The 23,338-nt window shown below is 39.7% G+C and overlaps 1 protein-coding gene across 12 annotated transcripts in view; it reads left to right on the top strand.

Moving 5' to 3' along the window:
* Positions 1-23,338, top strand: part of SIK3 (SIK family kinase 3) — a 257,920-nt gene that overhangs the window by 155,988 nt on the left and 78,594 nt on the right. For all 12 annotated transcript variants that reach the window (XM_074015274.1, XM_074015275.1, XM_074015271.1 and 9 more), the window contains one exon: positions 15,785-15,946. In XM_074015274.1, coding sequence (XP_073871375.1) covers positions 15,808-15,946 — 139 coding nt within the window. In that variant the 5' untranslated portion in view covers positions 15,785-15,807. The remainder of the gene's footprint in view (positions 1-15,784; positions 15,947-23,338) is intronic.

Raw genomic sequence — 23,338 nt, 5'->3', positions numbered from 1 at the left:
ATTCCCTAGGTGATGGTAGAATCTGAGTGGAGGGTGCAATAGAGTACAAACTAGGTTTCAGTCAGTGTCTTTGATGAATGTGAAGGCAAGAGAGGCAGAGAGGGAGTATACTAGCTGCCCAAGCACATGGCATAGTATTGTTAATGGTGACCTTGAAGAGGTTACATTACTTCCTAATCCCTGGTGGAATATTGTCCCTTTTTTCCTCAAGAGGCCTGTAAAGGAATTGCTAGTCTTAGAGGAGTTGGTTGGAAAAGTGATTATCAATAGGAGGTGTCGGCCCTGATGTAAAAACCCTGCTGCCCTTCTTTGCCCTCTTTGTCCCTCCTTAACTTTTGTGACCCGTCTCAAATGTTATTCCCCCTGTGAACTCTGCACTGATTTTGCCAGATAGCTAATTGCCTTTTTTTTCTTCACTTTGAACATACTTCTCCTATAGCACTTTTTGAAGTAATTTTTTTTTTCATTTCTAAGTCTGTCTTTTACTGGTAATTTAGACTCTAGTCCATTTCTTTTTCCTTCACTATTTTCCAAGGGGGTTGGTTGAATCCATGACTATGGTGCCTACAGATAGAGAGGGAAGACTATATATGCTGAATTCAATCACTTATCACCACCTCCATCGCTACCAATCTGGTCTAAGTCACAATCATGTCTTGCTAAGATCACTGCAGTAGCCTTTAAATAGTCTCTCTGAATCTGCCCTGACCCCCCTATTATAGCTAGAAGGATTCTTTTAAAATTCAAGTGGGACCTTACTACTCAGCTACTTCTGTTGGCTTTCCCATCTATTTGGAATAAATTTATAATTCCTACTATGGCCTATAAGATTATATAATTTGATCTCCAGCTGTCTCTCACCGCAGCTCCTAGCACTCTCCCTCTCACATTGGCATCTTTCTTCTTCATTAAACCCTTCGCTGTGCTCCCACTTTAAGACCTTCGTATATTCCATTTCTTCGTCCTGAATTACTCTTTTCCCACATATCCACGTGGCTGTCTCTCCTGTTCCTTACAAGTCTCTTATCAAATGTTATCTCATTAGAGAGGTCTCTGCCCACCATGCTGTCTAAAAATCTCATTCTTCCTACTGGCCTGCTGCTCTGTAGTCTCTGTCTTGCTTCACTTTTCTTTTTGGTTCTTATCATGAACTGACATATATTTATTTGTTTTTTTATTGTCTTGAGTCAATAAAATTTACATGCCATTAAAGACTTTGTCATTTTTGTTGCCTACTAAATCTTTAATACCTAAAATAGTGCCCACAGAGAATGCATGTTCCATAAATATTATTGATAAGTTGAATAAAATACTAAGTGAATGAAAGAACCTCACTGAATTGCTGATTATGGCGTTTAAGTTTTATTCATCTGTGTCTTCCTTGTTTAATGTAGTGTCTAACATATAGTAGGCACTCACTAAATGTATCTTATTGTGTCACAATGAAATATAACCAAATCAGGCATGGAATTTGCATGTTATTTAATAACATTTTAGTTAAATGAGTTTTTGACGTGGGGAAAGCACCTTTTTTGGGTAACTGTATAGAGAAAGACATATTGAAGATTATGAATTCTAAGCAGTGTAATAAATAGACTTCAGTAATTGGTTATTTAATGAGTATTTGTTACTCATTCAATTGACTTATCAAGTTTATTTTTACATACTATTCAGCCTTATATTATGAAGGAGCAGTGATGACAATGTGGGTTTGTTTAGTGTTACAAACAGAATTGAGAAACTGGTTAGTTTTGTAAACCACTAAACTTATAATTTAAAACTTCCACACTATGATATCTTCAGATATATATCCCCAAACTTCCTATTTGAGACCATGAAGTCATAAATCCAGTACTTTATCAAGTTAAGTTTCCTGAATACCAGGCAGAACTCATGGGCGTTTAAAACAAATTACTAATTTAAGAGGAGTCTTTTGAAAAGTGTATGATTTATTATGAACATTCTCAGCGTCTTAAAAAATAACATTTCTTAGTGGTGCCAACATGTATGGAACCCTGAACTTCTCACAAGGCCGTTCATTGATGCCATGGGTCACTCAAGAACTATTAGGACAGAGGATCTGAAAGACTAACTTGCATAACCATTGTGTACAAGATACTGTGTTAAGTGTTTCACATAGGTTATTTTATCTTGTGACTGCCTGGAAGTTCAAGAATACAACACATTTATTTGAGCACTACTATGTACTGGTTTGTTGTGGATTTTTTTTTTTCTTTTACATGTTTTTATTTAATCCTCAGCATCCTTTATATCTTCACAACTAAACTACCGTTTTCCCACTAGGTTATTTACTCCTTTGATTGTAAAAAAAACTTAGCTATTTTTGGCTGGGTGCAGTGGCTCAAGCCTGTAATTCCAGCACTTTGGGAGGCTGAGGCGGGCGGATCACGAGGTCAGGAGATTGAGACCATCCTGGCTAATATGGTGAAACCCCGTCTCTACTGAAAATACAAAAAATTAGCCGAGCATGGTGGTGGGCGCCTGTAGTCCCAGCTACTCGGGAGGCTGAGGCAGGAGAATGGCCTGAATCCAGGAAGCAGAGCTTGTAGTGAGCTGAGATTGCGCCACTGTACTCCAGCCTGGGGGACAGAGCGAGGCTCTGTCTCAAAAAAATCAAAACAAAACAAACGAACAAAACTTAGCTATTTTCTGAGGCTTTCCTAACAGAAGCAAGTAACCATGCTACTGAACTTTAGTCACTCTGAATCAGAATAATTGACTTACATTTATTTCCCTAATTAATTTCCCATTTATTATTATTCATTTTTTGTTCTGTTTTCTTAATATCAGATATGACTAACATTTATTTTATTTATTTATCCTTTTTTTTTTTTTTTTTTTTTTCATGTTTTTCACCGCCAGAAACATGCAAGTGAAGAGACGCATGGATGAAGGAGGGTAGCTGGCGGGGGCGGGTCTGTGACCAGCATTTATATTGTAACTGGCTCAGGATGCATGAGGAAGCCACCCGTGCTTTGACCTCACTTTATAGTAAAACATTCATTTATAGTCTGATCATCCAGTCATTTCTACCATGACATAAAAATAAGAGCCTCAGAGAACAAATCAAATTATTTTTGCTGTATTGAGTATATATAAATCCCAAAGGGCCAGGCGTGGTGGCTCACTCCTGTAATCCCAGCACTTTGGGAGGCTGAGACGGGTAGATCACTTGAGGGTAGGAGTTCAAGACCAGCCTGGCCAACATGTTGAAACCCCATCTTTACTAAAAAATACAAAAATTAGCTGGGCGTGGTGGCACACACCTATAGTCCCACCTACTCGGGAAGCTGAGGTACAAGAATCACTTGAATATGGGAGGCGGAGGTTGCAGTGAGCCAAGATCACACACTGTACTCCAGCCTGGGCAACAGAGTGAGACTCTGTCTCAAAAAAAAAAAAAAAAAAAAAAAAAAAAAAACTTAAAGGAATATTTTTGCCTGGCTCCTACATTAGCATTTACTTTCTGTGAAGAATCGTAACCCTGTGTTTGTTATTATCAAGTGTCTACAAACAGCCCAGCTTCTATAGTTAGGTAAAGTAAATTCATAATCAAAACTACAGTCTACAATACCATTCTTACATACAACAGCGTTAACAGTAATTCCTTACTGTCATGTAATAGCCAGGGCATGTTTAGCTTTCTGCACGTTTCAAAACATCTTCTTATAGTTTGTACAAATTACGATGCAACAAATCCATACATCCATTGAGTTGAAAAATGTCTTAAGTTTTTTATAATCTAAATTTTTAAATAATCTGTAACAACCTCATCTCTTCCCTACAAACATTTACTTTTTTTTTATGCTATGGATTGTCTTAAAAAGTGTCCTACATTTGGAATTTGGCTGATCATATCTTTATTGTGTCATTCAACATGTTCCTGTAGTTCAGTGTTTCTTGGAAAGTGGAAGTTACATTTAGGAATTTGGTTAGTTCAGTTTTTGGAGGGGAAGCAGGAGTGCTCCATAGTTTTTTATTGTATCACTTCTTCAGGAATTGTATAATATCTGGTTTTCCCACTTTTAGTGATACTTAGAATAATCTTCAGGTTTAGTTATTGTTCACCAAATTGATCCTTTATAAAGTTTCCCATCAATCTTTTACCTAATGTTTTACCTACTCCTGTCATTCAGTTGCCTAGCTATTTCATTAGAAGTTGCAAGGCAGGGCTTGGTGGCTCGTGCCTGAAATCCCAGCACTTTGGGAGGCTGAGACAGGTGGATCACGAGGTCAGGAGTTTCAGACCAGCCTGACCAACATGGTGAAACCTCATCTCTATTGAAAATACAAAAATTAGCCAGGCGTGTTGATGCACACCTGTAGTCCCAGCTACTCGGGAGGCTGAGGCAGGAGAATCGCTTGAACCCAGGAGGCAGAGGTTGCAGTGAGCCAAGACTGCGCCATTGCACTACAGCCTGGGTGACAAAGCGAGACTTGTCTTAAAAAAAAAAAAAAAGAAGAAGTTGCAAAATGATGATTATTTGAATTCTCTCATTCATTCTACATTTATGAGTTATTATTCTTCTGTAAAGAACTTTGCCTTATAAACTACTTAGAAACTGTAGCAATGGCAAGATAAATGCTTGATTCTTTCCTTTCCTGTATGTGTCAGTTTTTAGAATAATGAATTGGTTCTCTAGCAATCTCCAGTGGAGACTAAGGAAGTTGGTTTTCTATTTTGTAATATAGTTGTGCAATTATGGATTTTAGTATATTTTATGTGCTTCAGTCCATTGAGTCATTCTTCTTTTGATACTGAAATTATTCCACTTAGCCCACGGGAGCCTGGAGCCTCTTCAGGCTGACTCCTGTGTCCTTTTGATGTGAACTCAATAGTCTTTGATATTTTTGTTGCTTTTAGGCAAGATGTCCTATGCTTATCTTGAACATTTCCTGTCCCAGACATGGAATCAAACATTTCTCCTAGGAGCTCTGGGTTTCTTCTCTTTCCTCTCCCCTTACCTACCCTTACCTCCCCTCTCTTCCTCTCCCCTCCTCTCCCCTCTTCTTGAGATAGAGTTTCGCTCTGTTGCTGAGGCTGGAGTGCAGTGGTGTGATCTTGGCTCACTGCAGCCTCCACCTCCCAGGTTCAAGCTATTCTCCTGCCTCAGCGTCCCGAGTAGCTGTGACTACAGGCACACGCCACCTCGCCCAGCTAATTTTTGTGTTTTTAGTAGAGACGGGGTTTCACCATGTTGGCCAAGCTGGTCTTGAACTTCTGGCCTCAAGTGATCCGCTTATCTTGGCCTCCCAGAGCGCTGGGATTACAGGCGTGAGCCACCGTGGCCCGGCCAACTCTGGTTTCTTTAAATGGAAAATAACATTTAAAGACCAGAATATGGATCTCAGGGATGCTCGTTAGTGCTACTGGGTTATGATTGCTTTGAGGAGGGGACAGAGCTATGAAATACATATTTTTAATAGAGAGGAAAATGAAACGAGTTTATACTAACATTCCAATTAAAATGTAAGATTTCAGCATTTTTATTTCTTAAATATTATCTCTAGTTCTCTTTTCTTTTGTGTTGAAAATTGTGGTTCCAGATGACTTTAACATAATCACTTTTTTGATGTGAATGAGGGGGGAGACTGATTGATTGAAAACAGTACCAGTAGTATTACAAATAATAAGGAGACTTGTGGTTCTTTTTGTTCTTAGGATATATCCCACGAAGAATTGTCTTAGTCTAGTTGGGCTGCTCTAGCAGAATACTTTAGCTTTACTTACAGTTAGGTATTATGTACCATGAATCTACTGACTTTTTTACAGGTTGCTTTCAATTTTTAGAAATGTTTCTTCTGTTTGATTCAATTCTGAATTGTTTCGATTATGTAAGACATTACTTGTTTCCAAAGTTAAAGCTACAAAACAGGGTGCATTCATATATCTGGCTTCCACACCTTTTCCATAAGTAACCATTTATTTAACATTATTCCTTTTGGCAAATCTAAATAAATATACACACATACATACACATGCATATTTGTATTTTCCCTTCCTTCCTACACAAACAAACACACTCTACATATTTTTCTACGTCTTGCAGTGCTTCGTGGATATAAACCCATCCATGGACCAAAAATCCATGGGCTGGAAGGGAAGACACACAGGATAAGAAATTACTGTAATGTAGTTGTTCACTGATGTCATAGAGGCAGATAGACTAAATGTCATTAGATACAAATTATGGAGCAGTTTTTCTCGGGCAGGTGAGTAGGTTAGGGTTAGCTTCAGAGAAACAACCTTTAAGCTGGAGTTTAAAGGATAACCTTGAATTCCAAAGTTCAGGTGGGGATGGGAATGAGAATAGGAGACAGGCATTCCAGCAAGAAGTAAAACCCTAAGCAAAGCGTACAGCTTGTTGGTGAAACAGCAAGTACACATGCAAGTGAACCATGTTCATGAATTAGAACTATATATTGTAGGCTATGAGATGTTGTTGAAGAATTCTAAGTTAAATGAATGAGACGACCAAAGAAATGTGTTAGAATAACTGGTGACAGTGTAAAGGATGATGGAAGAAAGGGAAACATGAAGGATGGAGAGGAGGAGGCATACTGTTTCAATATAAGTCGAAAATTTAGCATATTGTGTAAGTAACTGGATGTTAAGAGTGGGGAAGAAAGAGGAGTTGAAGATGATTCCAAAGTTTCTTTCATGGACATCTAGATGATCGTAAAAGGGATTCAGGAGGAGAACTAGGTTACAGCAGGAAAATAAAGAGAACATTAGTTCAGGCCAGGCACATTGGCTCATGCCTGTAATCCCAGCACTTTGGAAGGCCGAGATAGGTGGATTACTTGAGGTAAAGAGTTTGAGACCAGCCTGACCAACATGGTGGAACCCCGTCTCTACTAAAAATACAAAAATTAGCTGGGCCTGGTGGCACCTGTTGTCCCAGTGACTTGGGAGGCTGAGATAGGAGAATCACTTGAACCTGGGAGGCAGAGATTGCAGTGAGGCGAGATCGCACCACCCCACTTCAGCCTGGATGACAAAGTGAGTCTCTATCTCAAACAAACAAACAAAGAGAACGTTAGTTCAGTTTTGTCCATGTTAAATTTATATGTCTTTCAAATTTTTTTAAATTATAAAAATAAAGATGGGATTTCGCTATGTTGCCCAGGCTGATCTTGAACTCCTGGATTCAAGTGATCCTCCCACCTTGGCCTCCCAATGTGCTGGGATCACAGGTGTGAGCCACCACACCTGACCTAAATTTAGATATCTTTATGACACCTAGATGAAGTTTTTCAATAGACATTTGAAAACAGGATTTTGGAGCTCAGGTGGTTAAGTGACTAGAAACAGTGAATTTGGAAGCCGTTAGCCTTATGTATTGGCGTTAGTTACCATCTCATGCTAGATAAAATTCACTGGAGACGTGTACTTGAGCTGTTCCCTTTGGAAGACTAGTTAGAGCTAGGATTGCAACATTTTGATAGTCAATATTTTAAAAAATCAAAAGGTACCTCTGTTGACTTGGAGCGTGCAGATTATACTAGCATCTGGTTAGAACCTCTGTTACAGGATTAGCAAACCAACTATTGCTAATACCTTGGTGTAGCATGAGAAACATTGGTACTATATGAGAAAACTTGAATAACATTTTTGAAAGGCCTTTTGTAAGAAATGAGATTCTATTTCAAAGGCTGCCTGGGTTTATGCTTAGTCTAGAAATACTTTTTAAGAAGCCATAAGAAAACAAATCCTTCCTTATACAATACTGTGAATGGACTTGATATGCAAAGTATGGCATGTTTTTTATGAAGACAACTTAAAAAGTGTGTAGTTTACAAACCTTGTTTAATAGCAAAATGAAGAGTAAAAAATGTGTTTTTGTAAAAGCTTATAGTCTCTCCTCTCATTGGTATTCCTTGAGTTAATTTATAATAATAAATTAATAAGTAATTAACATCATTAATAATAATTTATCATTACTAATAGTAGTTCAAATATAGGGTCTTGCCTTGTTGCCCAGGCTGGAGTGCAGTGACATGATCATAGCTCACTGCAGCCTCGAACTCCTGGGTTCAAGTGATCCTCCTGCCTCAGCCTCTCAACAGATTACTAGGTGCATACCACCATGCCTGGCTAATTTTGTTTGTTTGTTTTCTGAGACCGGGTCTCACTCTGTCGCCCATGCTGGAGTGCAGTGGCATGATCTCGGCTCACTGCCACCTCTGTCTCCCAGGTTCAAGCGATTCTCCTGCCTCAGCCTTCCAAGTAGCTGGTACTATAGGCATGTGCCACCATACCCGACTAATTTTTTTTTGTATTTTGAGTAGAGATGAGGTTTTGCCATGTTGACCAGGCTGGTCTCCGAACTCCTGACCTCAGGTGGTCCACCTACCTCTGCCTCCCAAAGTGCTGGGATTATAGACGTGAGCCACCATGCCTGGCCTATGCCTGGCTGATTTTTAAATTGTTTGTAGCAATGGGGTCTTGCTTTGCTGCTCAGGCTGGTCTTTAAGTGCTGGGATTATAGGCGTGAACCACCATGCCTGGCCTAATCTATAATTATTAAGTATCCATCGTAGGCAGAGTACGATTTTATGTGTAATAATGAGGCATAGAAAAAAATTAAAATAGTTCTAGTTCCACATTTTCAAAACTAAAGCATATCCTGTGATAATGTGTTTCACAAAGAAATTGTGTTTTCTCAAAACTCTCAAGGAAAAGTTTAGTTTGTTTGGAAGAGACAGAAGAAAATTTAGTGTGCTTTTTGCTTGTATACCAAGTACAGACTTGGATATATGAAGATAGGTCATATATGTTAGTGTGCCTTTTTGGATTAGTTGGGAAGACTCTTGAATTCATTCAGGTGAGCAATATCTTTTAGCATTCATTTTGCTAATAAAGTCTAAGGTTCAGGAAATAGTTTTAATAAACAGGGATAGGAGTGTGTTCAATCATCTTTTGTTCTTTTAATAGATACTTATTAAGTGCTTAATATGTGTCAGATACCGTTCCTTGTACTAGGTACAGTATTGAACAAAATGGCAAGAATGCCTGCCCTCATGGAGCTTGTTTCCTAGTGGAGAAGACAGGTAATACACAAACGAAGTAGGTAGAATGTGTCATTTGTTGGAAATGATAAGGTGCGGAGGGGAAGTGAATATGAAATTGAAATATCAGGAGGTAAGCTGACAATGGAGATGGGGAAGACCTCTCTGAGAAGGTTGTACTTTTGTAAAAGATCATGCAGCTATTTGGGGAAGATCATTTCAAGTAGAAAGAATAGAAAGAACAAAGGCCCGGTGGCAGGAGCATTTCTGCTGTGTTTGAGAAATAGCAAGGTGGCATATGTGGAATAGTAGGATGAGAGAGCCAGGGAAAGAAGGTGAGGTCAGAGGTCATGAGCTGGGAACCCATTGGAGGGTTTGACAGGAAAAATGATGTGATCTTATTTAAGATTTGAAAGAATTACCCTGCTACATAGAAATGCAGACTTAATTGTTTGAGTGTAGGAGTTTGAGGCTGCAGTGAGCCATGATCGATCCACTGCACTCCAATGTGGTCAACAGAGCAAGACCTTGTCTCTTGAAAGAGAAAGAGAGGAAGAAAGAAAAGAGAAAATGCAAACTTATATTCATATAAAATTCTTTACACAATTGTTTAATTGTTGATAGCGGCTTTCTTTGTAATAGCTAAGAACTGGAAACAACCAAAATGTCCTTCAGTGGGTGAATGGATAAGGAAACTCTTGTACATCTATTCCATGCTATACTACTCAACAGTAAAAACCAGCAAATGGGGCCAGGTGTGGTGGCTCACGCCTGTAATCCCAGCACTTTGGGAGGTTGAGGCGGGTGGATCATGAGGTCAGGAGTTCGAGACCAGCCTGGCCAATATGGTGAAACCCCGTCTCTACTAGAAATACAAAAATTAGCCGGGTGTGGTGGCACACGCCTGTAGTCCCAGCTACTCGGGAGGCTGAGGCAGGAGAATCACTTGAACCCAGGAGGTGGAGGTTGCAGTGAGCCAAGATTGTGCCACTGCACTCCATCCTGGGTGACAGAGTGAGACTCTGCGTCAAAAAAAAAAAAAAAAGAAGCAAATGGTTAATAGACACATCAACTTGGATGGGTCTTAAGGACATTATGGTGACTAAAAATATCAGGCCAGGCATGGTGGCTCATGCCTGTAATCCCAACACTTTGGAAGGCCTGGGCAGGAATATCACTTGAGCCCATGAGTTTGAGACCAGCTTGGTCAACTTGGTGAAACCCCATTTCTAAATAATTAGCTAGGCATGGTGGCAGATGCTTATAGTCCTAGCTGCTTGGGAGGCTGAAGTGGGAGGAGGTCAAAGCTGCAGTGAGCCATGATCTTGCCACTGTAATCCAGCTTGAATGACTCTGTCTCAAAAAACAAACACAAGAAAATAAAAAAGCCAATCTCAAAAGGTCGCTGACTGTATGATTCTGTTTATATAGTGTTCTTAAAATGATGAAATTACATAAATGGAAAACAGATTAGTGGTTTCTAGGAATTAGGGATGGTGGGGCATAGAGGAACAAGCGTGACTGTATAGGGGTAGTGCAAAGGAGATATGTGTGGTGGTGAAATATTTTTGTATCTTTTTTTGATACAAAAAATTGAACAGGGGAAGAGTACTCAGTAATGACTGAGTCCTAATAGTTGTCATTGCTCTTGTAGTAATTGCAGTGGTTGTTCCACAAATCTACACATGTGATAAAGTGACATAGAACTATACATACACATTGTACCCATGTCAAATTCTGGGTTTTGATATTGTTCTATAATTATATAAGATTTAACCATTGGAGGACACTGGGCAAAGGGTACACGGGACCTCTCTGCACTGTCTTTGCAATTTCCTGTGAATCTATAATTATCTCAAAATAAAAAGTTTTAAAGAAAAGATTACTACCTTGGCTGCTCTTTTGAGGAGTAATCCTACGAGATTTTTGCAGAAATCTAGCAGCAAGGTAGTTGCTGTTAAATGAGGCTGGTGGCACTAGAGTGGAGTGAAGACACGGGTGAGAAATAGTTGGATTCTGAATATGATTTGAATGTAGAGTTAATAGAATTTGCCGATGGAGAGGATGCAGGGTGTGAGAGAAAGAGAAGAATGAAAGATGCCATAAAAGTTTTTGGCCTGGTCAATGGAAGAGCGAAGAAAAGAGATAGTAACAAGAAGCAGCAACAAGTCAAGAAGCCCTGTAAGAGGTAGTCGGATTCTTGGCAAGGAAGACAAAATGACAAACCGTCTTCCTCTGGTCAGTGGCAGCCGCGCCTGGGAGTTAGAGGACAATAGGATATGAAAGTGAGTGCACTCTTATTAACCTGCTTAGGGGGAGCTGTGTTAGCTTGGCCTCGCCCTGCTTTTTTGGAAAGAAGCGTTTGTTTGATAAACAGGAAGTCGTTTCCATGGGTGTAGGAAGAAGAAATGATAGAACTGAGTGGCAAAGCAAATAACTACTAGCTGTGGTTAGTTTGGAATTGGCAGAACTTTTTTCAGGTAGTCACCTAAGATGAAGATGAGCACACATACTGCCTTTCCCCCTTTCTAGGCTGGGTTAATTCTTCACTGAATTGTGATGTTTCTGCCTATTGCTCATCCTGCTGTCAGGGTATGTTCGTTTTCAGCTAGTGTTTTGCATCGGCTATGAGTTGTAGACTTAGCAGACAAATGGAGACACTGTCTGTTTAGAGTGGAAAAGTGACTTATTTTAAGAAATGTTGGCTCCCCACCACTATCCCATTAGTGGCATACCTCTGACACTCCACTGAAGCTGGCCTAGGGAAGCTAAGACTGGCTTCTGTGTATTTTTGCTCTTTGAAAGGTCAGAACCTAAATGTACCACAAGATATTTTCTTCCTGAGTAAGATCGGGACAAAATTACAAACAGTGAATTCTGAAGCAAACTTACGTGCTGGTGCTCTAATGCTTTAGAAACTTCAAAATCAATTTCCTCTACTTCTAACAATATTACTCTTTGTGGGGTCTGTAAATCTCTTAGTATCAGTTACTTCTTTTCATTTTGCAAGGAAGGGCAGACCAAAAAGATTAAAGAAGACCAATGCCAAATCATGGTCATGGGAAAGTGAGAAAGAGAATTTAAACTCTTTTTACTTTTGAAAAGCACTTGAAACAGGAGAGCCATTTTTTTTCCCTTTTAGCCAAGAGTTACCTCATCCCTGTCTGGGTACATGTTTGGAGTGAAGCTGTGGTCAAAGAAAACTTTAAATTTGTCCCAGGCCTATAATGGCAACTAAATAGATAAGTAGTTGATTGATGGTGAAAAAAGCTTAGTGTGGTGGACTTGACTTTATGCAGCAGGTGTCTAATTGAGGTTTGTTTAGATTGGTGGGGGTGGGGAGGGGCAGGACTCTAGCTGAGGGCATGGCTGCAGTGTGGATGATTGGGATGAGGATATGGGTAGTATTTGTGGCTCAGTATTTAGGAGAGCTAGTTCACTGAATTGCCTGGAAGAAGCAGAACAACTCTAGAGTTCCTTGCAATTTGAGTTTATCCAGACAAGGTTCAACATGTATTTTGCTTTGCATATTGAGTGGATTCAGAAGCCATTTGGTTTCATTTGCCTTCTGAAAGTACTGCAGTATTTGTTAAAATGCTGTGACTATGTGTTAAGTCCAGACTGGGCTACAGCTCTGGATTTCTTCACTGAAAGTTAAATATCACATTGAACTTGAAGAATGTTTACTGCCTGCCTCTAGAGCATATACGAATATAAAGCAGCCATTTGTCAGCAGGCAGCTGAAAGGTGATTTTCAGCAGGGACTGAAAACCACTGCAGGCCACTGGCTTCCTGGCACACCCACTAGACCTCGTGGGTTTACAGTGAAAGCAAACCAGTGGGAGTAGGGGTTGGGGGGATAAGATGGGCAAAAATCAGAGGAGAGGCTGAGTCTGAATGCGACTGAGCCACTGGGAGGGGCTTGCATGTGAAGAGCACAGTGCTCCCAAAGAGAAGAAAACTTGAACCCCAAACACAATGACTGGGGACAAATATCTAATGCAAACACTTAAAAAAAAAAAAGTGATTTGTTCCGTAAGTGTATTTAGAGTCCAGGGGAAAAAAAAAGTGATTTGTTTGTCTTCTTTGTATCTATAACTATAGGGGTACTGAAGGTAACTTTGGGGAAAGTATTATAGTTTAAGCTGTATTACCCAGTGCGCTCTTACAGACATCTTTTAACCAGAACTATTAACAGGGACATTCGATGTATAGAAAATCACCTTTAAGCTCTACAGAATCCTGAAGGACTTTGTGCTCTATTAACTAGATGCTTAAGTATTCCCTATATAGTATTGAGTGGACCTTTTCAAAAATGTCTTTTGCAACATCTTTGAAAGTTAAGGTTTTGACATGTGATACTCTTAATCAGAGTACGCGTTTATTCCCAAATATTCTGTTCTTCCTTTGGGTATAGCATGGAACAGAGTTTACTTGTATTTAGAAGATCAAGAGGCGGGGATATTGGCAGGATAAATGATTTGTCCAGGGACAACTGATGTGTCACTGTAGAGATAAAACAGAACTAGGCTGCATTCCAGCAGCTCTGGCCTGTATAACAGTTTTGAGAACTTTCCAATCACTTTAGGAAAACAAGGTACTTAGAAATTTATAAAGAGTTTCTTAATAAAAGAAAATCACTTATTTTGGAAATTGTGAAATTAATCATTCTGCAGCATTTAAGAAGCGCTTTCATGTGTTCTGGTAATTAGTATTTACTGCCAGACGAATGTCTCTTGGGCATTTTAATTAATGGGTAGCTTGGCCAAATGAGCTTCTGATGGTAAACCTTCATAAGGGTTTATTTTTATGTTTCTCAAGAATAGCTGTCTCTTCAAAGCTCTTTAATTAGACAGGGTTTAGCAACTAAAACATATTATTAGAATAATTAGGCCTTGGGTTAAGAGAAATAGGGGGTCAAAGGAGCAGGTACTGTTATAAAATGGCCTCTTAAAACATAGCGTTCTACCTCTGATGGACGGCCAGTTCTTTCACAGCTTCTGTTAAGTTACTGCTCCTAGTTTGGACTTCGTGTTGTTTAAAGTTCATAGCAGACCTCACTGGAAGCCTAAACACACCCGAGTGGGAGCTTACTTATCCCCACCTCTGACCTCCTGGGGAAAGCTTGATTCTAGTCCTTTTAACTGCTAAGTGGAAGACTTCTTATTTTCTCCTTTTTTTTTTTCTATTAAATTGGTAATCTTGGCTATAACAATGACTTGTATTTTTGAGGGAGATGCTTCAAAAGCCTTGTGTGTGGTGAACAAAAATTACAATAATTCCTTAGAGGATCTTTTTAAATGATTTATATTATCTACATATAAGATATGTTCTTAAAGTGACTATCGTATTTGCATTCCCAAATGTTATATACCTTGTGGTCAGAATGCAGTTTGAATATTTTACAATCTGCTCTGTAGATGGGCTGGCATCTAGCTCCCCTTCTTCAGCCTTCTCCCCTGCCATTTCTTGCCACAAGCGCTCAGTCTTGGCAGTTATTGCTAGTAAATATGTGTCACCCTGAACTTCCTCTTTGTGGTGAAGGAAAGATACACCTGACTGGTCCTGAGAGGGAGTGAGATGTCACCAAAACAATTGTGTATTCTTACCAAAACTACTGTTGATAAATCACAATGTATTTATCTGTGTTCCCTCAGTTTTCACTTTCCTACTATCTCAGGATGCTTAGGATGGCAAATATGTCCTTTTCCCAGCTAGATCAGTTGATTAAAGGACAGTGTTCATGAGGCCATTAGACATTTGTAACAGAGCAACTGTATCATGGCTGACATTTCTAATCCCACTAGCTGTCATGACCTGTATAGTGTTGTTGGTTTGATAAAGAACTGAGTCAAAGATATGTATGTCATTGGTTTGGTATAAACCTACTGCTATTATTGGAAAGTTCTTAAAGAACCTGCTAATCCATCAAATCATTTTTTAATATTGAGGATAGCCTGCTTTATAGTATTATAGATTTTATCACATGTAAATTCTTTTGATATGCCTTAGTTAACAACATGGCCAATGAAATGATTTTATTTAAGTTGGTAGAAACTTCACTTGGTTTTTAATTGATGTTATCTGTAAAAATTAACATTCTTTAAGAACCATTTGGTAAGCCCCATAAATGCAGATATAAAGATGTAGGTATATCACTGTTCGCTCCAGAGAACAGTTACCAAGTAAGTGTGTTTTTATGTCAAATCTAAAAACTTTGAGAAAGCAGAAAAGATAGTAACCAAAACAGAGTGTTCTATCGAGCAGTTTTCTCCCCTTAGCAGTGACTAATTTCTGTCCACCCTTTCCTTAAATGATTGAATATTGGGGCCTTGCTTTTTTACCTCCTCTTTAACACAGGAAATATTTCTGATACTTATCTTCATGTGTGTGTTTGCTCATGTCTGTGCAATCTTCTGCAGTGGGGATATGAAAAGAAAGGTACTGAGTTCTATGACCCTTGAAAAACACCGTATAACCCTCAGAACTCTCTTTTCCTAATGAAAGTACTAGTGTGTTCTTATGCATACTTTTGTATAACAGGATTTATACTTATAATAGTTTGGCTATGTATTACTAATGAATTTTGATAGATGCAAACCAGGACTATCAATGTGTTGTTCTCTCATTGTTCATTTTGCCTCTTTCACTCACTTACTTGAGAGGGCCCCTTGTAGCCCTCCTTAAGTCTACCTTTTGAAATTACCCAAGTGTCCAAAGTGAAAACTGACTGTATTCTTCTTCAACACAGACCACCTGGTGGCCCATGGTAGAATGGCAGAAAAGGAGGCCCGTCGGAAGTTCAAACAGATCGTCACAGCTGTCTATTTTTGTCACTGTCGGAACATTGTTCATCGTGATTTAAAAGCTGAAAATTTACTTCTGGATGCCAATCTGAATATCAAAATAGCAGGTGAGAACTGTACTGAGGATGTCAGACAGGGACAAAGGGGCTTTTCCTTGGGGTTCTTTAAGCAAGGGATTATCTGTTTCCGTCTCTTCAGAAAGAACTATTGTGAAAGTAAGGAAAATTTAAGATGAAAAGCAAATAGCCGGAAAATTGATAAACTTTAAAAGTACTCCCCCCTGCTCCCCCCCTTTTTTTGTTGTTGTTGAGTCTTATTGTCGCCCAGGCTGGAGTGCAACGGTGTAGTCTTGGCTCACTATAGCCTCCATCTCCCAGGTTCAAGTGATTCTCCTGCCTCAGCCTCCCAAGTAACTGGGATTACAGGTGAGCATCACCACACCTGGCTAATTTTTATATTTTTAGTAGAGTCGGGGTTTCGCCATGTTGGCCAGGCTGCTCTCGAACTCCTGACCTCTAGTGATCCGCCTGCCTTGGTCTCCCAAAGTGCTAGGATTACAGGCGTGAGCCACCACACCCGGCCTATTTATTTTTAATTTAGTATCAGCTGGAACTAGGCTGGGGAGAAAGAAGGGAAAGGGTGATATTTAAAATACTATTACTTTGGTTAACAGGTTCTTTTTTAAATAATAAGAAATAAAATATGTAATAAAGTAGAAAGGAAAACTGCTAAAATTGTATACCCTCTCACCTTCACTTAAGAAGGTTGATTTATGTCACTGCTAACACAGAGCATACTTATTCTAAAGGCTGTAATTTTATGATAATTTAGGAAAAATAGATCTTAGAGTGGCTTATAGGCAGTCCAGCTTTTTGTCTTCTCAAATTTTACTAGTCTGCTTATCTGACAGTGCCTTAAAAGCACTTTTCACTGCCTCGATCTGTTCATTCTTTAGTAAACTATCAGCATTTTGCCTAATGAATACAAACTCACCATTTACTGATAAAAGAAAGTGACTGCAATCTATAGAGAAACTGTAAATATGAAAATAAGCCATTTATGTTTGCTGACACTTTCTGGTATAGCATCATGTATCCCCTGTCTCCCTGATAAAAGGAGGGGCATCTCATGTAGAAAACTGAAATATAGCTAGAATGTAATTGTCTTGAAAAGGCAAGGTATAAAGCAGTTCTAAGGATTTTCTTCCTTAGTAGAGGTGAGATTTGAGAGTTTGGATTTTTATCATAGGTCAAAGTTACCTAAGGGTACCTTTGCAGAGTCACAATTCTTCTGAGAGTTGCTTTTGTGTAGATAAGCCCGTTCACTTTTACATCCTGGAGCATCACCTAGCTTTTTATTTATCTGAAGCTGACGGCTACACTTTTGTTTAGAACTTTCACATCGTTTATAAGTTCTTTGAGTCCTGCACTAGCTTATTACCGAGTAACACAGGAATTAAAGACTTTCTTTATCTTATATAAAATCATGTTTTTCTTGCTCTCATGTCTGTTTTATTTTCTCTAAAGCTCTCTAGATATTGGTGGTTCCCACAGAGGTGTGTGGCATGGAAAAGCCTGGCAATTTCAAACCTTCTTTTGTTATTATTTGTTGGAGCTTGAATTAAATTAATAGTAATAATACCTAATAAGCTTCACAACCCTTAAAACTGTAATAAAAGATTGATTAATGTCTCATTATTACTATAACAAATTACCACAAACTTAGTGACTTGAAAAAACAGATTTGTTAGCCTGTAGTTCTGGAGGTCAGAAGTCCAAGCTGGGTCTCACAGGGTGAAAGTGAAGACAGCAGCAAGGACTGTTCCTCCTGGAGGCTCTGAAGGAAAAATGTGTCCTTGCCTTTTTTAGCTTCTAGAGGTCACCTGCATTCTTTAGCTCAGCCCCTTCCTTCCATCACTCCAACCTATGGCTTCCATTGTCACATCTCCTACTCCTAATTCCAACCCTCCTGCTTCCCTCTTGCAAGAACCTTTGTCATTATATTGGGCTGTCTCAGATAACCCAGGACCATCTCTCTCCCACGCCCACCTGTTTTTGTTTTTGTTTTCGAGACAGAACCTCATTCTGTCACCCAGGCAGGAGGGCAGTGATGTGATCTCAGCTCACTGCAACCTCAGCCTCCTGAGTATCTGGGACTACAGGTACACACCCCATGCCCACGTAACTTTTGTATTTTTAGTAGAGACGGGGTTTTACCATGTTGGCCATGCTGGTCTCGAACTCCTGGCCTCCAGCGATCCTCCCACCTTGGCCTCCCAAAGTGCTGGGAGCCACCATGTCCGGCCTCATCTCCCCATTTTAAGATCCTTAATCCTGTTAATACAGGTCCCTTTTACCATGTATGGTAACATTCCCAAGTATGGGGGATTGGGATATAGATGTATTTGGGGGGCCATTATTCAACATGCCACAGATGTCATTGTAAGGCTCTTTGGATTATAGATTAGGGTAGTGAGTTAAAAGAAGGCCCTGTGGACACGTGCCACCCACTCTGCACTGACTGGCCCACCTGGGTAGCAGAGGACACCCCCACTCCCCCAAGCATTGAAGACATAGTTTATTTCCTCGTATCCTTTCTCCCTTGGGTGTAGTTGCGGTGGGGAAGGAGGGAAGGATGGGATGATCTCCATTCCTTGGGCTCTGCATCCGAGTCCGTGGTGCGCCACTGTACTGGGAGCTGTGGGGCCTGCTGCAGTGGGAGTGTGTGGAACACCTTGACCAAAGGGGAGTTTTGTCTTGTGTGTTTTGAAAAAGTCTTAATGAAGGGAATGTTGTTCATTCTTAGTAGTATAGTTTGCAGTTCTTAATGGCAAATAGTAAGTTTCAGTAGAAAACAAAACAAAAAGAAGGCCCTCTTTATATTCTCTAGTTTTATTTTCCCTCCGCTGACCCAAAGTTAAAAATTTTCTTAATGGTCCCTTGGTTCTTGATTTTGAATTTAGGATCATTTTGATTTAGTTAAAGAAATTTCTTTTTTCTTTTTTTTTTTTTTTGAGATGGAATCTCGCACTGTTGCCCAGGCTGGAGTGCAGTGGTGCGATCTCCGCTCACTGCAACCTCTGTCTTCTAGGTTCAAGCGATTCTCCTACCTCAGCCTCCTGTGTAGCTGGGATTACAGGCATGCGCCACCAAGTTCGGCTAATATTTTGTATTTTTAGTAGAGACGAGTTTTACTATGTTGGCCAGGCTGGTCTTGAACTCCTGACCTCGTGGGATCTGCCTGCGTCAACCTCCCAAAGTGCTGGGATTATAGGCCTGAGCCACCACGCCTGGCCATTAAGGAAATTTCTATATCCTTTAGTTTTTACATTGAGAAACTCAGAGTAAAAACAGAGATTATTGATAATTGAAATTGGAAACTCTACTGAAATATTTGGGTAAGGAGATTTTTAAAGGTTTTTTTTGTTGTTGTTGTTAATAGTTAAATTCAAGGAGTCACAATGAGAGTGTCTACCTGCTGATATGTAATTACAGACTGCGGAGTGCTGGCAGCCAGCCTTGGGCTCTCTCTGTGTTAACACATATACTTTGGCAAGATTTTTAAGTTCATTAACCCAAAGTGTACATTTTTATTATTTGTTTTAAGAGCAAAACAAAAAAATATATGAGCACCTCTAGTTTTGCGGCCTGCTACAATACCTAACATTAGCTTTGCTCATACATTCTTTCTCTTACATGCCATCATTACTCAGTTTCTCAGTCATTGCCTGAACCTCCTTTCTTGCACATAAATTAAATAGAATTCTCATTCTCACCTCCCAGTTCTTTTTTGAACTTAATGGACTAGTGGGAGAAATACTTCTAGTTGAAGCCAACTAGAACATGACTAATTTTGGAGAGGTAGGTTGGATGTTTTTGACAGGATGAGGTCAGATAGGTAACGAAATCAACTTTAATTCTAAAAGCCAAAAGTAACTTTCAGATTCCTGATCTTTTCAATGGCCTCCCTTTTGGTAAAGTATTTTAAATCTCAGTAAGAAGAAACTACTATATATGAAAGAAACATGCGAGAGAGAAAAAGGTTTTTTTGGTTTTATTTTAAGAAGTTAGTCTTGGCGGCTCACGCCTGTAATCCCAGCACTTTGGGAGGCCAAGGCGGGCAGATCACCTGAGGTCAGGGGTTTGAGACCAGCCTGGCCAACGTGGTGAAAACCCGTCTCTACGAAAGTACACAAATTAGCTGGGCATGATGGCGGATGCCTGTAATCCCAGCTACTCGGGAGGCTGAGATGGAAGAATCACTTGAACCCAGGAGGCAGAGGTTGCAGTGAGCCGAGATTACGCCATTGCACTCCAACCTGGGCGAGAGAGCGAGACTCCATCTCAAAAAAAAAAAAAAAAGAAAAAGAAAAGGAGAAGTTAGTCTTAAGTAGTTCATCTTTAAAATAATCATATATGTTATAGTAGCAAAATAACTTGGAACTAATAAAACTCAGGAAGTATAAAAGACTCATGTTTTCTTTATGCCATTGTTTAAGTGATTTTAATGAAAGTAATCATGCATCCAGTTTCGTGTAGAAGATGAATAAATCGGTCTATGGATATTTGTGTTTACATTAATTTATTTTTACTTTTTGTATTAATGTGGTGATTTACATTTGATACTGTTTATTTGTTTGTTTTGTAGAGACAGGATCTCACTATGTTGCCTAGGCTGGTCTCAAACTCCTGGCCTCAAGCGATTCTCCTGCCTTGGCCTCCCAAAGTGCTAGGATTATAGGTGTGAGCCACTATGACCACCCCTTCCCTCTCTTTTTTAAGAAACTGGGTCACCTTCTGTTGCCCAGGCTGGAATGCAGTGGCATAATCATAGCTCACTGCAGCCTCAACCTCCTGGGCTCAAGTGATCCTCTTGCCTCAGCCTCCTGAGTAGCTGGGACTACAGGCATGTTCCACCACACCTGGCTAATTTTAAAAATTTTTTGTAGAGATGGGGTGTCACTATGTTGCTTAGCCTGGTCTCAAACTCTTGGCCTCAACCAATCCTCCCTCCTTAGCCTCCCAAAGTATTAGGATTACAGGCATGAGCCACATGCCTGGCCTACATTTGATATTTGATACTGTAAAAAGGTAGCTATCACAACTGTCCATACTAGTTCTCTTCAAGAGAATAAATGTTCCCTAGATAGGTAGATATTAGTCATAGATATTATAAGTTATAATTATAGTACAAGTTATATGTTCAGTTATAAATATTATAAGATTCAGCTGAGCAAGGTGGCATGCATCTGTAGTTCCAGCTAGTTGAGATCAAGGCTGAGGCAGGAGTCTCACTTGGACTCAGGAGTCTGAGTCTAGCCTCATAGTGATACCTTGTCTACTGAAAAAAAAAAACAAAACAAAACAAAACGGATTGAACCATTATTCCATTGTTTATGATTTTTTTGTACTTAATTCTTATTTATGAATTTTTGTTCTAGTTCTATTTCTAGAGAGAATAAAGCCCAGGTGAATAACTTTGTTTTATTTCTGGTTTTAGAATTATTAATAACAAATCCATGTTCTTAATGGCAGTAGCAAACCTGTCTTCTGTAGAATTTTTAAAAAGATGTTTCTGTGATTAGTAATACAGAAGCAGCTTTGATCATTTTCAGAATAAAGAACTTTACGACAGGGAGAGGTGGCTCATGCCCATAATCTCAGCACTTTGGGAAGCCGAAGTGGGAAGATCACTTGAGGCCAGGATTTTGAGACCTGGGGCAACATAGTGAGATTCCATCTCCTTTTTATTAAGAAGAAAAAAGAAAAAAAAAAAAAGAATTTTATTTGTAAAGGCAGTCACCAAGTCTAGAACTAAGAATTTGTGGAGGTAATCTAGAATCTTATCTGTTAATGAAGCCTCCTTACATAATGGCACAGAAGAGAAAAAAGAAGTGTGAAACATGACTCCAGCCCTAAAGAACTCAGGCTATTTGGGCAGCAAACATTTAGATCTTTGAAAAGCTAGTAACACCAAAATTATGCTTTGCATATCTATAATGTACCTCACAAAGCATTTTTACATATATCACCCAATTTTATTATTTGGCATGCAAATATAGCTTATTAAAATCTCTTCATCTTCTGGCACATTTAACTCTCCAAAACCTCTGAATTTCTTGTAAAGAGCACCCAAGCAAGGTATAGAGAATCCCCATGCTGGGAAACGAATAGGATTCTTGGCCTCCGACTTTTAACTTTTCTGGCCTGAGATGTGTAAGGATCCACAGAGGAGCAGTGGAAGGACGGGGAGGCACAACGCAGCTCAGTCAGCATGGAGCCAGCATCGCTGGATGACAGTACCCTTAACAGCTACCAAATTATAGTTGGATACAATAGAAGAGATGTTACAAGGCACGTCATGACTCATTTTCACATTAATTGTACAGTCTAATTAGCATAGGAGTTCAGAGGATGATAGAACTACTTTAGTTTGTAAGATTCCACCAGATTGTCAGTTCCACAGGGACTGTAACCATGTCCTGTTTATTGTCACACTCCTACTGGCTCATACCTGCCCGTTCTGTAGCAGGTGCCCCCCAGCTTTGTCGAACTGAAGTTCAGGCAGTACTGATGAGGACATGAATATTGTATTAAGGACGTGGCATTTGAGGTGCGTCCAGTGTCATGTGATTAGGTGATCAGGTGTGAAGGAGAGAATTCCATCAAGTGTTAATAAGGCACCTGTCAGTTGCAGACACTGATCTAGGCACGGGGTACGGCAGCCAGTAAGATAACCCCTTGGAACTAACATTCTAATGGAGAGAAATAGACCGTAAATACAAATAAGCTCTCGTAGAGCTGTGACAAAGATAAACTCGAGTAACATGGCAGAATGATTTGTGTGAGAGGTACTGCTTTTAGCCAGGATCTTCAAAATGTTCCATGCAGAAAGAAGAACACTGCAAAGGCCTGAGAGAGATGAATTCAACATAGAAGAAAGGGGTAGAAGAAAGTCCAGCATGGCTGGAGATAATAGATAAAATGGGAAGTGGAAGAAGTTGGGATGAGAGAGATGGCAAAGGCCGGTTGCATGTGGTTAGGATGTGGGATTTTATTTAGGTTCCAGTGGGCACTGAGCTGGAGCAGCATGGGCAGCAGTAGAATGCACAAGGTCTATTTGAAAAAAAAAAAAAAAAAAAGGATGAGCAGCTCAGTGAAAGGGAAGGTTAAAGGAGGGGAGTCTCCCCGAGAAGGCAGGAGAGGTAAATGTTTATACTAGATTGAGATCATTTGAATGTAAGACTTATTAATCCAATTCAGTATGGAGAAGGCAAAAAGCTGGAAGCTGAGGGAAGGGAAGGGCCTCCTGGCAATCGGAAGGCCAGTTAAAGGCTGTGAATGGTAAAATCCTGCATGAGGGTGATGGTGGCAGTAGACATGCAAAGGAAGAAAACGGCAACAAATTCAAGAGAGAAAGCAAGCGAGAATTTCTAGGACCAGATAACCAATCATGTATCTTGGCCAGGAAGAGGAAATTTTGAAAGATATGTTTAGAAA

This window comes from Macaca fascicularis, chromosome 14, assembly GCF_037993035.2.
Source record: "Macaca fascicularis isolate 582-1 chromosome 14, T2T-MFA8v1.1".
In the NCBI taxonomy this organism is placed as follows: Eukaryota; Metazoa; Chordata; class Mammalia; order Primates; family Cercopithecidae; genus Macaca; species Macaca fascicularis.
Note: the sequence above shows the minus strand (reverse complement) of the source record. Positions and strands in the feature narration are given on the sequence as shown.